General features: G+C 35.6%; 1 protein-coding gene across 1 annotated transcript in view; it reads left to right on the forward strand.

Moving 5' to 3' along the window:
• Window positions 1–8,836: 8,836 nt before the first annotated feature.
• DNAH11 (dynein axonemal heavy chain 11) overlaps window positions 8,837–12,530 on the forward strand; it is a 179,082-nt gene continuing 175,388 nt past the window's right edge. Inside the window, exons 1-2 of the mRNA XM_015810808.1 lie at window positions 8,837–9,123; window positions 12,075–12,215. Of these exons, the coding sequence (XP_015666294.1) occupies window positions 8,890–9,123; window positions 12,075–12,215 (375 nt within the window). The 5' untranslated portion in view covers window positions 8,837–8,889. The remainder of the gene's footprint in view (window positions 9,124–12,074; window positions 12,216–12,530) is intronic.

The following is a 12,530-nucleotide window of genomic DNA, read 5'->3' on the forward strand; positions in this document are numbered from 1 at the left end:
ACATAAACAATTTTTAATTGGATTTATCAGATGTAAATGTTTGTTGTAACAACAAACTATAAAAATATGCAACAGAATTGCTGCTGATTAACGTTTTCCTTAAAAAAAATATATAGTATTTTCATGGGAATTTACTTTGTCCAAAAGACACAAAAATGTGAAGTACTCTAGTGAAGATGAAAACTTTCTTCTTTGGGCCATCTTTATTCATTTGTTAAAAATCAGATGGCAGCATATAAAATGGATCTGGGGTACATCTCAGATAATTTTGGCCACTACATTATAGTAGTGTATATAATGACAATCAGTAAACACAGATTATCCTCTTTCTAGGAGAGATAAGAGATCTACAGAGCCAGTTTATTCTGTAGTAAATACTGAATTTTAGAAATATATTGACATAAAACTTTAATTAATTTCTATGTAAAAATTAAATTTGATAATATGTGTTAAAAATCTCGTATCTTAATTCATCCCATTTCATAACACAGGATCTATTCTTAAAAAATGCTTAATCTCTGTTTTGAAGCCAGTAATTTAAATATTTAAATTTTATTCAACACTTGTTGATAATGGGAAGTAGAATGTTATAAGAATGTAGCATTTATGCACCATTTATAACATTTTTTTCAATAGCAAACATTATGATAAATATACTGAAAAATTTAGAATTAATCAAACTAACCAAAGAAAAAATGAGCAACCAAAAGTATGACTCTGAAGTAATGATCTGTTATCTTTACTCCTTATGAAAAATATTGGCTGGGATCCAAAGAGCTAATTTTGGTTTGCTCAAGAGTTTCCAGCAAGTAAGAAGATTTCAACCTTTTCTTTCCTTTGAAAAAAATCTTGTGCCACTTAACAAATTGTGGTGCCCTCGGTGCTTAGTTATTTGCTAATATACTAGGTAACATCCTCAATGATAGAAGGAGTGGTTTTGATCTCTGTTTATATACTGTAACTTGCCCTCTTAGTATGGTTGAGTTGTGGTTTTCTCGTCGGTAGTCCCTTGATTAGCCTTTCGTATACTGCTTGATTGTTTGTCTGAGTTGGTACTCCCAATTAAGGTCTACAATAACCATTATGTAAGACAGAAGGCTAGCAGAATGCAATTAATGATAGTTAGTTAGAAGACAAGATGAAAATTGCTTCATTTCATAATACATGGAGAGATTTAATCATGGTTTCAATGAGAAACTCTCACTATTCTAGGCCAAAAAAATGCTAGGGAATTCCTGGAAGTAAAGTAGGTACATAAGATAAACAGGTAGGATGTTTAGATGCATAAAGATAAACAACATTTACTTATCATTCAAAAAAGAATAAAAAAACTAAAAAGAAAACAAAAAAATCAAAACATCTCTTCTCCAACAATCAATACCTAGGAAAACAGGGATTAATACCAGACAATCAAGTAGTAAATAACAGTGTAGTCAAAGAACTACCAAGAAAAAAATGTCATCCCCATCTATTTTAACAGGGCAAGTTGCTGCACAACTCACTCACTCCCACCACTGAGATTTACCTAGTCTGATAGAGAAATGTCTGCTTAAGCAGACAATCAAGAGAGTACCAAGGACTCCGCAATTCCAATGCTGAGTTATATGTATTCTCTTCTATTGATTTAACAGTTTGGATGCACAGAGTATTTTGCAAACATTTTTTGGAGTCTAGCAAATTTTTACATGTTTCCCTTTCTATATCATAGAAACTAAACAAACCAGTGAATAGTGAAAAAATAATTATTTTCATTTTTCAGAAACAAAATATATTCTGAACATGTATGGAAGTGATGTGTCTCTAATGTGGGTTTCTTTAATAACAGTTCACTGAAAAATGGTAAAACCAAATGAAAATTGTTACAGATCCAGTTCTTTTTACTGATTGCTATTCATTCAATTTGGTTCCTTGGGAAGGAATACACATTTTGTCTATATATCGATAGTTAGCATCTAGATGAGCATATTGGTTTATGGACAGGAATCTCCATCTATCTTAATTGCATTGTGAATTTTTTTTCCTGTGCAACTATCTTTTGCTGCATTGTGACAATCTGAATGCAGAAAAAAATAATATGCTAAAAATACTTTGGGTTTTTAAACAATTTTGACATAAAATTATGTTTTGCAATCTACCCTGTTGAAAATTTCTCAAGAACATTTTTTACATTTTTACAATAAAATATTTGGGTGATATAACTTAAAAATACAATGCAGGAAATTAAAACTTTTCCTTTACCAATATACTTTGTGTTGGGAGCTGCTTGAAACTTCAAACAAACAACTTTTATAAACATATACAAGTTCCAGTTTTGTGACATTGCATGTGTTTTTTAAAGACAAAGATCTACTGATAGTTGTTTGTACTATGTACACTTTAGGAATGCCCTGTGTAATGACATATAAAGCTGAAAGTCTTTCATACTTTGAGCTCGCATATATAACAAAGAAACAATTTTACACCATGGTGATAAATTTTAAATTTCTTATACCTTTTTGTAAAGATTGAACACACTTTAAATATTAGTTGGGATTTTTTTCTATCATTTTGTATATCTTATTTAAAGTATTCTCAACTGATATATCTGGCTTTAAAACATCAAATTGACAATATATTTAATATAGATGGCCATTAGATAATACTAATTAATGTCTGCTATAGATGAATTTCAACATCAAATGAATATTTAACATTATACTTTACAATCAGTGCTAAAAATAGTTAAGCAAATGACATTTCCTAATAGAATCATGTTAATAGATCTTTAAAAAAACTTTATAAATTAAAAGATTGAGTACTCTGCACAATTGTTAAATATTCCTTTTGCATATTTAAGTATGCAGATACAAACTGAAAATTATTGTAATCTGTGGCAAGTATATCAAAATTTGTTTGGTGTCACAAAATCTAATATAGATAAATTTGTTTTAGCAGGTGCACTTATTACTCCTGGAATTAAAAACATTTTGATAGTCTGTTCTGCATACCGTTCTGAGTCCACTTTTCACTCTTAGAAGAATCGTAAATTTCAATGTCCTTTATTTGACTCAGTGAGATGTAACTGTTGTATGTGATAGGGCACAGATGTGCAGTAGTAGCTTGTTTAATGACATTTCACTGTACATCCCTTGGCCACCATTATGAAATTTTGCTTTATTGTGTTTACAAGTGCAAAGTATATTTATCATGATAGAATTCCATTGTTGGAATAGTTTTTTTTTCTTTTTAATATGCTTTATTGGGATAGGGTTGTGCACGTATTTTCTGATTACATTATAAATCGGTGTTACTTCATTATTTATCACGTTTCATGAGAAAAGTAATAAAATACGTAAATTAGAAGAAAAAGTTTTTGTTCGGTAAGCATGATGTTTGAATCCTGTTTTTCAATTTTATAAATGTTTATTGCAGCAAAATTTGTATTTAAGTCTCCATTTTTGAAACCTTGTGATTTTTGTTAATGCATGTCACAATTGTCATCCCTCAAAAATTGATGTGCAGCATAAGGTGTTAAATCTACATAATTATCTTGAAACAGAAATAGTTGATGGTCAAATTGTAAATGTTTTGCAAAAGAAAACCTCTTATAAAAATTTTGTAGTAATATTTCACTTGTAAAATCTTTTGTAAGAAAAGAAGAAAAATAGAAGGAAAACCCATTCTAGAATCTACAAATTAATTCTGCCAACAAAGTCTTTAAGGCATTAATTTTTACTCTGCTGATTTGTATAAATTTTGTGTGTTTTTGTGGATTTGGAACAAAAACTGTGTAGATGTTGCCTGCAATAACACTGCAAGTAACTTATTAAATTCTTTTCGATTTACATGTATTTTATTTTAAAACTTTTATTATTTTCAATGTTTATATTTTACACATTAAGCCAAATTCATCATTTTGACGCACCTTTTGGATCAACTAGTATATGTAATAAAAGGGAAACATCAACATGGAAATAAATAAAAGGATACATTGTACCTGGAACACTAAAAACAGTAGACAATGTCATCAGACAATGGTATATTTATTTGTAGATACACATACACAAAACTATAAAGCATAAAGCAATGTAACAGCGGCAAAGTAGAACCAATAGAAAATACATTGCTCTTTTCAGTATTTCAATTTGTCCTGCAAGGGATTAAGGCACCAAACTAGAAACCAGGAGACCACGAGTTTTAGTCCTGCTTTAGGCACAAGGGAAACTGGGTGACTTGGCCAATCACTTTCTCTCGACTTAAGAAGAAGGCAATTGAAAACCACTTGAAAACTCTTGACAAGAAAATTGCAGGAACTAGCATGTGTATGAGTGTGTATTACTTAAACAGAATTCGTTAATGTATTTTGAAATATGACAGATAATATGAGTGAAAATGTATGTAAATGGCTGTCTATTCACAGAAGGCTGACTCCATTCCAGTCAGCCAATCACAGATAACGAAATCTTAAGAAAATGTACGTTCTACATGTAAGAAAAGCCCATCTGTCAAAACCACATATATTAAAACCTTCATCATAGATACCAACATCTGGACTGTTTATAAAATACAGATATATATAAAATTAATGAATTTTCAAATAATGACAGCCTGTCTTTTTCCATATCTGTTTCTTGAATCTGTAGACTACAATAGATCCCAGAAGATAAATCTATTTTTGTCAGTTCTTCAAAGACTGGGGTTTTCTTAGCAGGATTTCTGCTGTTTATTTTTGTTTTTAACCTGTTATGACAGACTCGAGAGACGACAGCAAAATATGGGATTCTTTTCAGAACCACTGAGCCTGAATCAGCCTTCATAGGATTGGTAATCCTGCACTGAAAAGGGCTGCTGTGCAATGTCAGGCAGTTCTCTCCCTAGGGTAGGACTTCATTATCTGGGTTTTGTCTTTTGTTCTTGCAGCCCCAGTTCCTGGTTTCTATATCCCTTGAGTGGACACTCTAAATGCCCATTATTATAAAGAACATAACTTCTCAACTTCACAAATGCTTGGCACAACACAGGAGAACAAACCTATTAGGACAGGATTCATCATCTGCATTTGAAAGACAAAGGTCACTCTTTTGAAGACAGCAAAGTTCACATTCTTGACAGGACCACAGATTTGAAAGGGGTCAAAGAGGCCATCTATGTTAAAATTAAACCAGCCCCTTTTCAACAGAAGGGGAGGGATGTGACACCACTTCCTGTTTATAACAGTCCTATCAACAGTACCAAGAATGTTCCAAATCTGTTTGCGCTCTGATTCAGTAATTTTGAGGATACAGATAAATCCCCAGGTTACCTCAACTACTCTCAGCTAACAACCAGATGTTGTTTTGTTATAATTTTTAGATATTACTTCAATGGTCATAAATGTGAAAATGGTCATGTTACTTTTTTAGTGCTGTTGCAACTTCGACAGTCACTAAATGAACTGTTGTAAGTTAAGGACTATCTGTATTCCATTTATTCATACCCATACTTTATTTCCATCATGTAAGATTCATATTATATTCAGCAGCCAACTTTCAAGCCCATGATTAGACAAAGTAATTCATAATTCAAGCTTATATCGTATGTTTTCTCTAAATCAACAAATGTAAAATAATTTTTTTCACATTCATATATTTATCAAAGACTTGCTGAAGAGCAAAAACAGGATCTGCTTACTTTCTGCCCATGATAAAACCATGCTGCCCTGCCCACATTTTGCTTATAACCACTTTTGCATCCTTTCAATCATAATTCTGCCAAATACCATCTCAGGCACATTTAACAAATCAAAACTGTATTGTAGTTTTTATTTCTTTTTGTATTGATGAAAAATAGCAACATTCTCTAGCATTAACAAGCTAAATCACACAAGCACATTATAAGTATACTGTATACATATTTTAGAATTTTCCAATAGAGAAAAGCTCTCTACTGTAGCTGCACAATTTTTCAGGATTGTCATAACATTATGATTTCATCATTTTTCCTCTTGAATACTAACATTTATAGATAGTGCTCTCTTACTAACCCAGTGGTTCTCAATCTTTTTAATGCCGCGACCCCCAACCAGTCGTAAGTCGAGGACTAAACCGGTCGTAAGTCGAGGACTAAACCGGTCGTAAATCGAGGACTACCCAACTGGTCATAAGTTGAGGACTTTCCCTGCCCGGGAGCGCTGCGCATGCGTGGTTCCGCCCCCTGCGCCAGCCAAGGCGTAGCTGGCAAGCGGCAGAGACGGAGCAGGCCGACCACCAGCTGGCCCAGCTCAAGGGAGGTAAGGCACCCGCCGTAAAAGGGGAAAAAATGGCGGACAGTCTTGCTTGGCAACCCCCGTGAAATGGTAGATCGACCCCAAATGGGGTCACGACCCATAGGTTGAGAACCGCTGTACTAACCATTTGTACAGCAACCAATGCTACTGAAAAAGAAGACTTACAACTGGTTCTCAAAGTTCCAGCCATCACAATATCTCTGCTGTCATGTGATTAAAGTTTAGAATGGTGAAATCAAAGTTCTAACCTTAATTCTATAGAAATGTTGTGGAAAGACCTGAAGTCGGCAGTTCATGTGAGGAAGTCCATTAACATCTTTAGTTGAAACTGTTCTGTAAGGAGGAATGGGGCTATAATCACTCCAAACTGATGTGCAAGAGTGATCAAGAGTTATCAGAAACGTTTAGTTGCGGTTACTGCTGCCCAAGTGGCTTATACTAATTACTGAAAGCCAAAGTTCACTTTTGCCACATTTAGCTTTGGATCACTTTCTTCAAAAAATAAATGAACAAATACTTTTGAATCATTTGTTTAATTAAGTTAGTTTTAGAAATACAGTGGTACTTTGGTAGTCAACTGCTTTGAAACTCATTGAATTTGGTACTCAATGCATTTTGACGTGAATTTTTTTCCCTGGTATTCATTGTTTGTTTGATAGTCAACACACAAGTTAGAACTTGTCAGTGTTTGCTGCTTTGTGACTCACTATATTATTCCTTATGGGGAAAATTTATTTAGTATTCATCATTTTTGGTACTCATCACACCTCCGAGAACCAATTAACAATGAATACTGTGGTACCATTATAAATAGGTGGAAACAAATCACATTTTAAATTATACCGTATTTATGCAGAAATATTAAAAATTCAAAAGGGTCCACACATTTTTAAAGTCCACTATATTCAGCAACAGATCACTATCCTTCTCATACAAAACTTTAAAATATTTCAGCATTCACTTCAGTTTTATCTCAAATCATTATATTGCTTTTGTTTTTAATTCCATTCACCCCATTGGACCTCTTTCAATTCTTTTCAATCATTTCCATTACATTTTTAAAATATCTATCACTATCAGTGAGCCTTTTTTCTATTTCTTTTAATCTTAAATGTTTTTCTCTCTTTGAGTACCTTACTTGCAAATATTTCTATACATATTAATACAATATATTTTTCTCCTTGCTGCAGTTTTACAATGCATTTTGTTGTAAAAATCTAACACACACACACACACACACAAGGGAGGAGAGGAGAGGAGAGGAGAAAGGCAAGGCACCAGGATAACTCTCTTGGCTTCTGGAGACAGAGCTATCTCGGATAGAATAGGGTAGCCCATAGGAAGCTGCTCCACCATGCAATTCCAGTGGAATTTCTTTGTAGCTGCTCTTACAATACAACCCTGAAAGGGGATCCCAAACTAGTTAATTTATATAATAAATTGGCTTGAATTGCCAAAGTGATGTGAAGTCACATGGCAGTTGGTTGGGTCAGCTGAGGACAACCATAGAATTCATGGTATCCACTATCAATGGAAGTGACATAAAACTATCAGTTTTCGTGGGGAATACATTCTTAATTCAGTTTCAGTCTGTTTGTGGAATTCTTAATAGCATCTACTGTATTTATTTTTTAATACAGATTCAGAATGTTTTATTTTCACGACCATTCCACATTAATGGCCAGATGGCCATAGAAGTTGACGGATAGCTCTCTCCTTCCCTCCCAAACCTCACAACCCGATTTTAAATTATTGGTTAATTATTTTTTCACTTCATGCCCAGGATTCAAATCTTAGAAAGTACTCTTACTTTTAGAAAGTAAAGAACTCAAGAGGGCAAACAAGATGCATTATCATTCAGCCTTAACTTCATCCATGAGGAAAGTGTGCTAACAAAACTCTGTTGCTCTTTCTTTTTCTTCCAAACTTTTGTAGCTGCTCACAATCAAAACAACATCTACTAAAAACATTAAAACCATAAGAATCAAAACCAAACTAAGTAAAGCAACACGTATACTTCCATGTCCATTCTTTCAGAGGTTGAGATAGTATTGGCAGGAGGCTGCGATATGTTATAGTGACCAGTTCTGAGTTGAGAGGGAGAAAGCCTTTGGCCTCCGTTGACTCAAGAGTAAAGCCCATTGAAGTCAAAGGGAGCTGGCATTAGAGTCTACCAGCATAGGACTGCATTGTGCGTTTCGCCACTCTCCATCAACCTTAGCTGCATCCTCCCCCTGCTTTTTTGCAGCTGGTGGTTCCTTCCTCAAAAAAGAGTGGCCCTAATTGGCTAAAGCTGTGATTTGTTTCCCCTTCAGCCGCAACTGCGGGTGGCCTGAGTGTGACTTAGTTGGTCCCCAGGGCAACGGGACGCTGCTGTCGCCGCGGTAGTGAAGGGGAGCTGAGCGACGCTCCTGCGCTGGTCTTGGGGAAAGAAGACTCGCGTGGGCGGGCGCAGCAGAGGCAGGTTAGCTGTCCGGGCTCAGACAGCAGAGAAAACGAAGGCGTAGTTTAGCCATCAAATCGTCGGGAAGCGATCCCAAGGATAGCATACGAAAAGTAGCAGAAGATAGCAGAAGTGCCCCGGCGACAAATTTTGTTGGAAAGGGTTTCACTCGACTCTCCCGCTTGTATTACTCCGAGTGGCTATGGAGGACGAGGAAGACGAGACAGTGCAGGAAAAAAGTTTCGCTGAGGACGAGCGGGTGCAATTCTTGGGCCGCTGCCTGGCACATTTGTTAAGGCTCAAAGAAGACAAATGGTGCAAGTTTCTGGAAGAGGAACAGAACCAAAAGCTCGTGGCGGACTTTTTAGAGAGTAACCGCCCTGCTTTCTTGGCCTTCTACCTCTCTGTGGCCGGAGGACTGGCTATGGAGACAAAGGTAAAAGGAGGGAATATGGTTTCGTACATAGTTACTGTTTTAAACTAGTTTCCTCGTTTTCTGTTTGGGGGCTCTTTGGGCATCCTGTCTCATGGATTCAAAGGCACGGAGGGAATGGGGAACTTAATAAATAAGCAAATGCAAGCTCGTATTTTCTATGACCTGGCATGTTTGGAGGAGACATCAAAACCTTTTTCTGTCTCTGGGAACTTCAGCATTCATTTTTTTCTGCAACATTTCTCCCGCATGTTGTACAAAGATGTGCATTCTGTACAAAATACCAACAGATGCATACTGATTCTATTTCTTTTTTTCTTATGATCATGCCAATGTATAAATCCACTTGCAGGGACTATCTACTGAATAATGGAATATAACTTTCCCACAGTTAGGAAGGCAATTATTTCTCCATATGAAACACAAACTATCACTGATGGAATTAAGGATGCTGCTATCACTGTGGATGTGGGCTTGTCCACTTGTAGTCTTTCTTTCACAATACCAATAGATAATAAGTACAAATTCTTTGGTGAGAATTCCTCTAAAAAGATTATCTATTACTTGTTTGATGTATTTAACTTTAATATCTTGAATTGTACTGCAAATCAAAAATACACAGTATTTTTTTTGTTATTTTGTTATAATTTTTAGATATTAAAAACAATCCCAACTTTCCCTATCTGATCATAATACAATCAAGCCTTTAGTCCTGTCAACTTTCTCAAATTTTCCCACAGATATGCAAAAAGCTCACATCAAAAAAAAATTGGGGGGGGGGAGATTCTGTAGGACTGCTTGCTATGCCTTTGATCTAATTACCATAATTCAGGGTAAGCCCCTGAGATATTGGAACACTGCTATCATGTCGCCCCTCGCCCTTCTCTTCGTTAAACTAGACATACCCAATTCCAGCAACCGTTCCTCATAATCTGTAAGCACTGTTTACACTAAAAGTTGTGGTTCATTAGAAAGTTATTACTGTCCAGTGTTAGTTTACAAAGTAAAATTACTTAAATAATTTAAATGAGAAATAACCCAATTTGCTCTCCAAAGAGATTAGAAGGCAATGCTAGTTTCTTGCAACTACATTGCAGACAGAAAGTTTATAGTCACATGTTATTCATGTTATGATTAAATCCCATGTTAAAACAAAGCCAAGAGAATTTGTGGCTGCCCCACAACCAATTGCTTAGTTCAACTTTAAAGTTTAAAATTCCTTGATTATTTATTTTATAAACCTAACATATTAAATCTTTCTCTTCCTTAGAACAGACAATTTCCATCCATTTTCCCAATTGGTGGTGGAAAAAGAGGTTATATTGCAGCTCCAGAGTGTCCTGAATGAAATAGATTATTTGAACCCCTTTCAGTCAGAGTTCAAGCCTGATTATGGGACAAATAGAGTGTTGGTCATGCTTATGGATGATCTTTGGCAAGAGCAGGATAGGGATAATGAATCCATCCTTGCTTTCCTTGACTTTTTGGCAGCTTTGGGGGGCGATTGACCATGGTATCCTTTTGGATGACAGAGTATTGCACAGTATTGCATGGCCACTTCCTTATGGGGTGCCACGGGCTTCAGTATTCTCTTTGCTCTTTTTTTAACATCTACATGAAACCACTGGGTGAGATCATCCAACACCTTGGGATGCAGTATCATCACTATGTGGATGATATTCAGGATTATATCTCCATTCCTGGTGATCCAAATGATACTTTCACAGTGCCTAGAGGCTGAAGGGATTTGGATGGAGGTCATTGGCTTTACCTAAACCCTGGTAAGATGAAGCAACTGTGGATGTAGGAATCCTGTTGTTTATCACCTTTAGTTTTGGATGGACTGCACTATCCCCGACAGACTTAGTGTACAATCTGTGGATTCTCCCAGACTCCTGCTAGAAAAGCAATGTATTCTGCATGAGGCTACCTTAAAAACTCAGCTGGTGCAAATGTAGTGTCATGGATAGCTCTGGAGACCACTAGGATGGTGTATATAATACCACTGTTGCATGAGCTGCATTGGTTACCATTGGCTTCCAGGTCCAATTCAAGGTGTTGATCATTGGCATCTAAGCCATTTATATATATGAGGAGCCTTCTTGCCTCAATGAGATTAGCCTGTCCCATTCACTCCAGTGGAAGTGGCTTACTGCAGACCCCATCCGCTAAAGAACTTCAGGTTGTGGGGTTGAGGAGAAGAGCCTTTTCTGCTGCGGCCCTTGCCTTGTGGAACATTCTGCCATCAGAGGTGAGATCTGCTCCCATCTTCTGACCTTCAGAAGGGCCCAAAAACTGTTAAGTGGCTTTACAATTAGAAAACAAAACTTAAGAAGGACATTTAAGCAGTTTAAAGTGGTGGTGGGGAGTTTGTATCTCCAATATTCTGTTAAATAATTCTGCTAATTCTATAATAAAGTGGAATTAATTCATCTAGTGTGGTTTCCTGTCTGGTTTACCTGAGAGAGATGTTATCAATCTTTCAATTCTGAAAGTAGCAGAGTTTCTTTCTCTGACCGTTAAGCCACTTTGGGTTCTTCCTCTCTTAATCTGATTGTTTCCTAGGCAGCATTTCTTCCCCTCATTCTTCAAGGTCATTCAGACATTTCATTACACACCTTGATCTCAGTGAATGAGATCTATAGCTCCTGGACCATAAATCAGCCATTGTCTGCAAAAAGTTTCCCACCCCCAACTTATGAAAATATAAAATTCTACAGTCTCTCATATAGCACGAATCCTTTACTTTCTACAGTTAATCCTAAATAGTTGCAGGATGTTGGTCAGAGCAATAATAATAATAATAATAATAATAATAATAATAACAACAACAACAACAACAACAACAATAACAATAAAGTTGGAAGGGACCTTGGAGGTCATATTATATTACAGTGGGATAAATCATGGGTTTATTTTCATTATTATTAGTAGTATGTCTCTTTCTGATTTAGATACCAAGTGTTATAAAACATAAACTTGTATGGGTTATGAAGTCTGCAAATTGCATTGGAACAGAAAACTACAAGGAAGACCTCAGATTGTCAGAACTGTCTGGGATACCCTTGGAGCATGTAATAGTGTTCTTAGAGAAGGTACTTTTTGTTTGTTCATTTGTTTTGTTTTATTTACATACAAACATTTACAGATCATATTTTCTCTGGAAGCTCAAGACAGTACACATAAAGATCTCCCTTCATTTTATTCTGTGAAATAGATTGTTGGGAGTCTGTGATTGGCTCAACACCAAGTAGTGAATTTCAGAATTTTTAGCAAGGACTGGAATCTAGATTCCCTATTTTAACATTATTTCAAAGGATTTCTATTTTTTTAAACTCCTGGTTCTTAAATTCTATATATTCAATGCTAGACAAATAACTTTTAGTAAAAGTTAGTTTAAAGGAACTTAA

Source organism: Protobothrops mucrosquamatus, unplaced genomic scaffold, assembly GCF_001527695.2.
Source record: "Protobothrops mucrosquamatus isolate PMUCROS unplaced genomic scaffold, P.Mucros_1.0 scaffold21, whole genome shotgun sequence".
NCBI lineage: Eukaryota > Metazoa > Chordata > Lepidosauria > Squamata > Viperidae > Protobothrops > Protobothrops mucrosquamatus.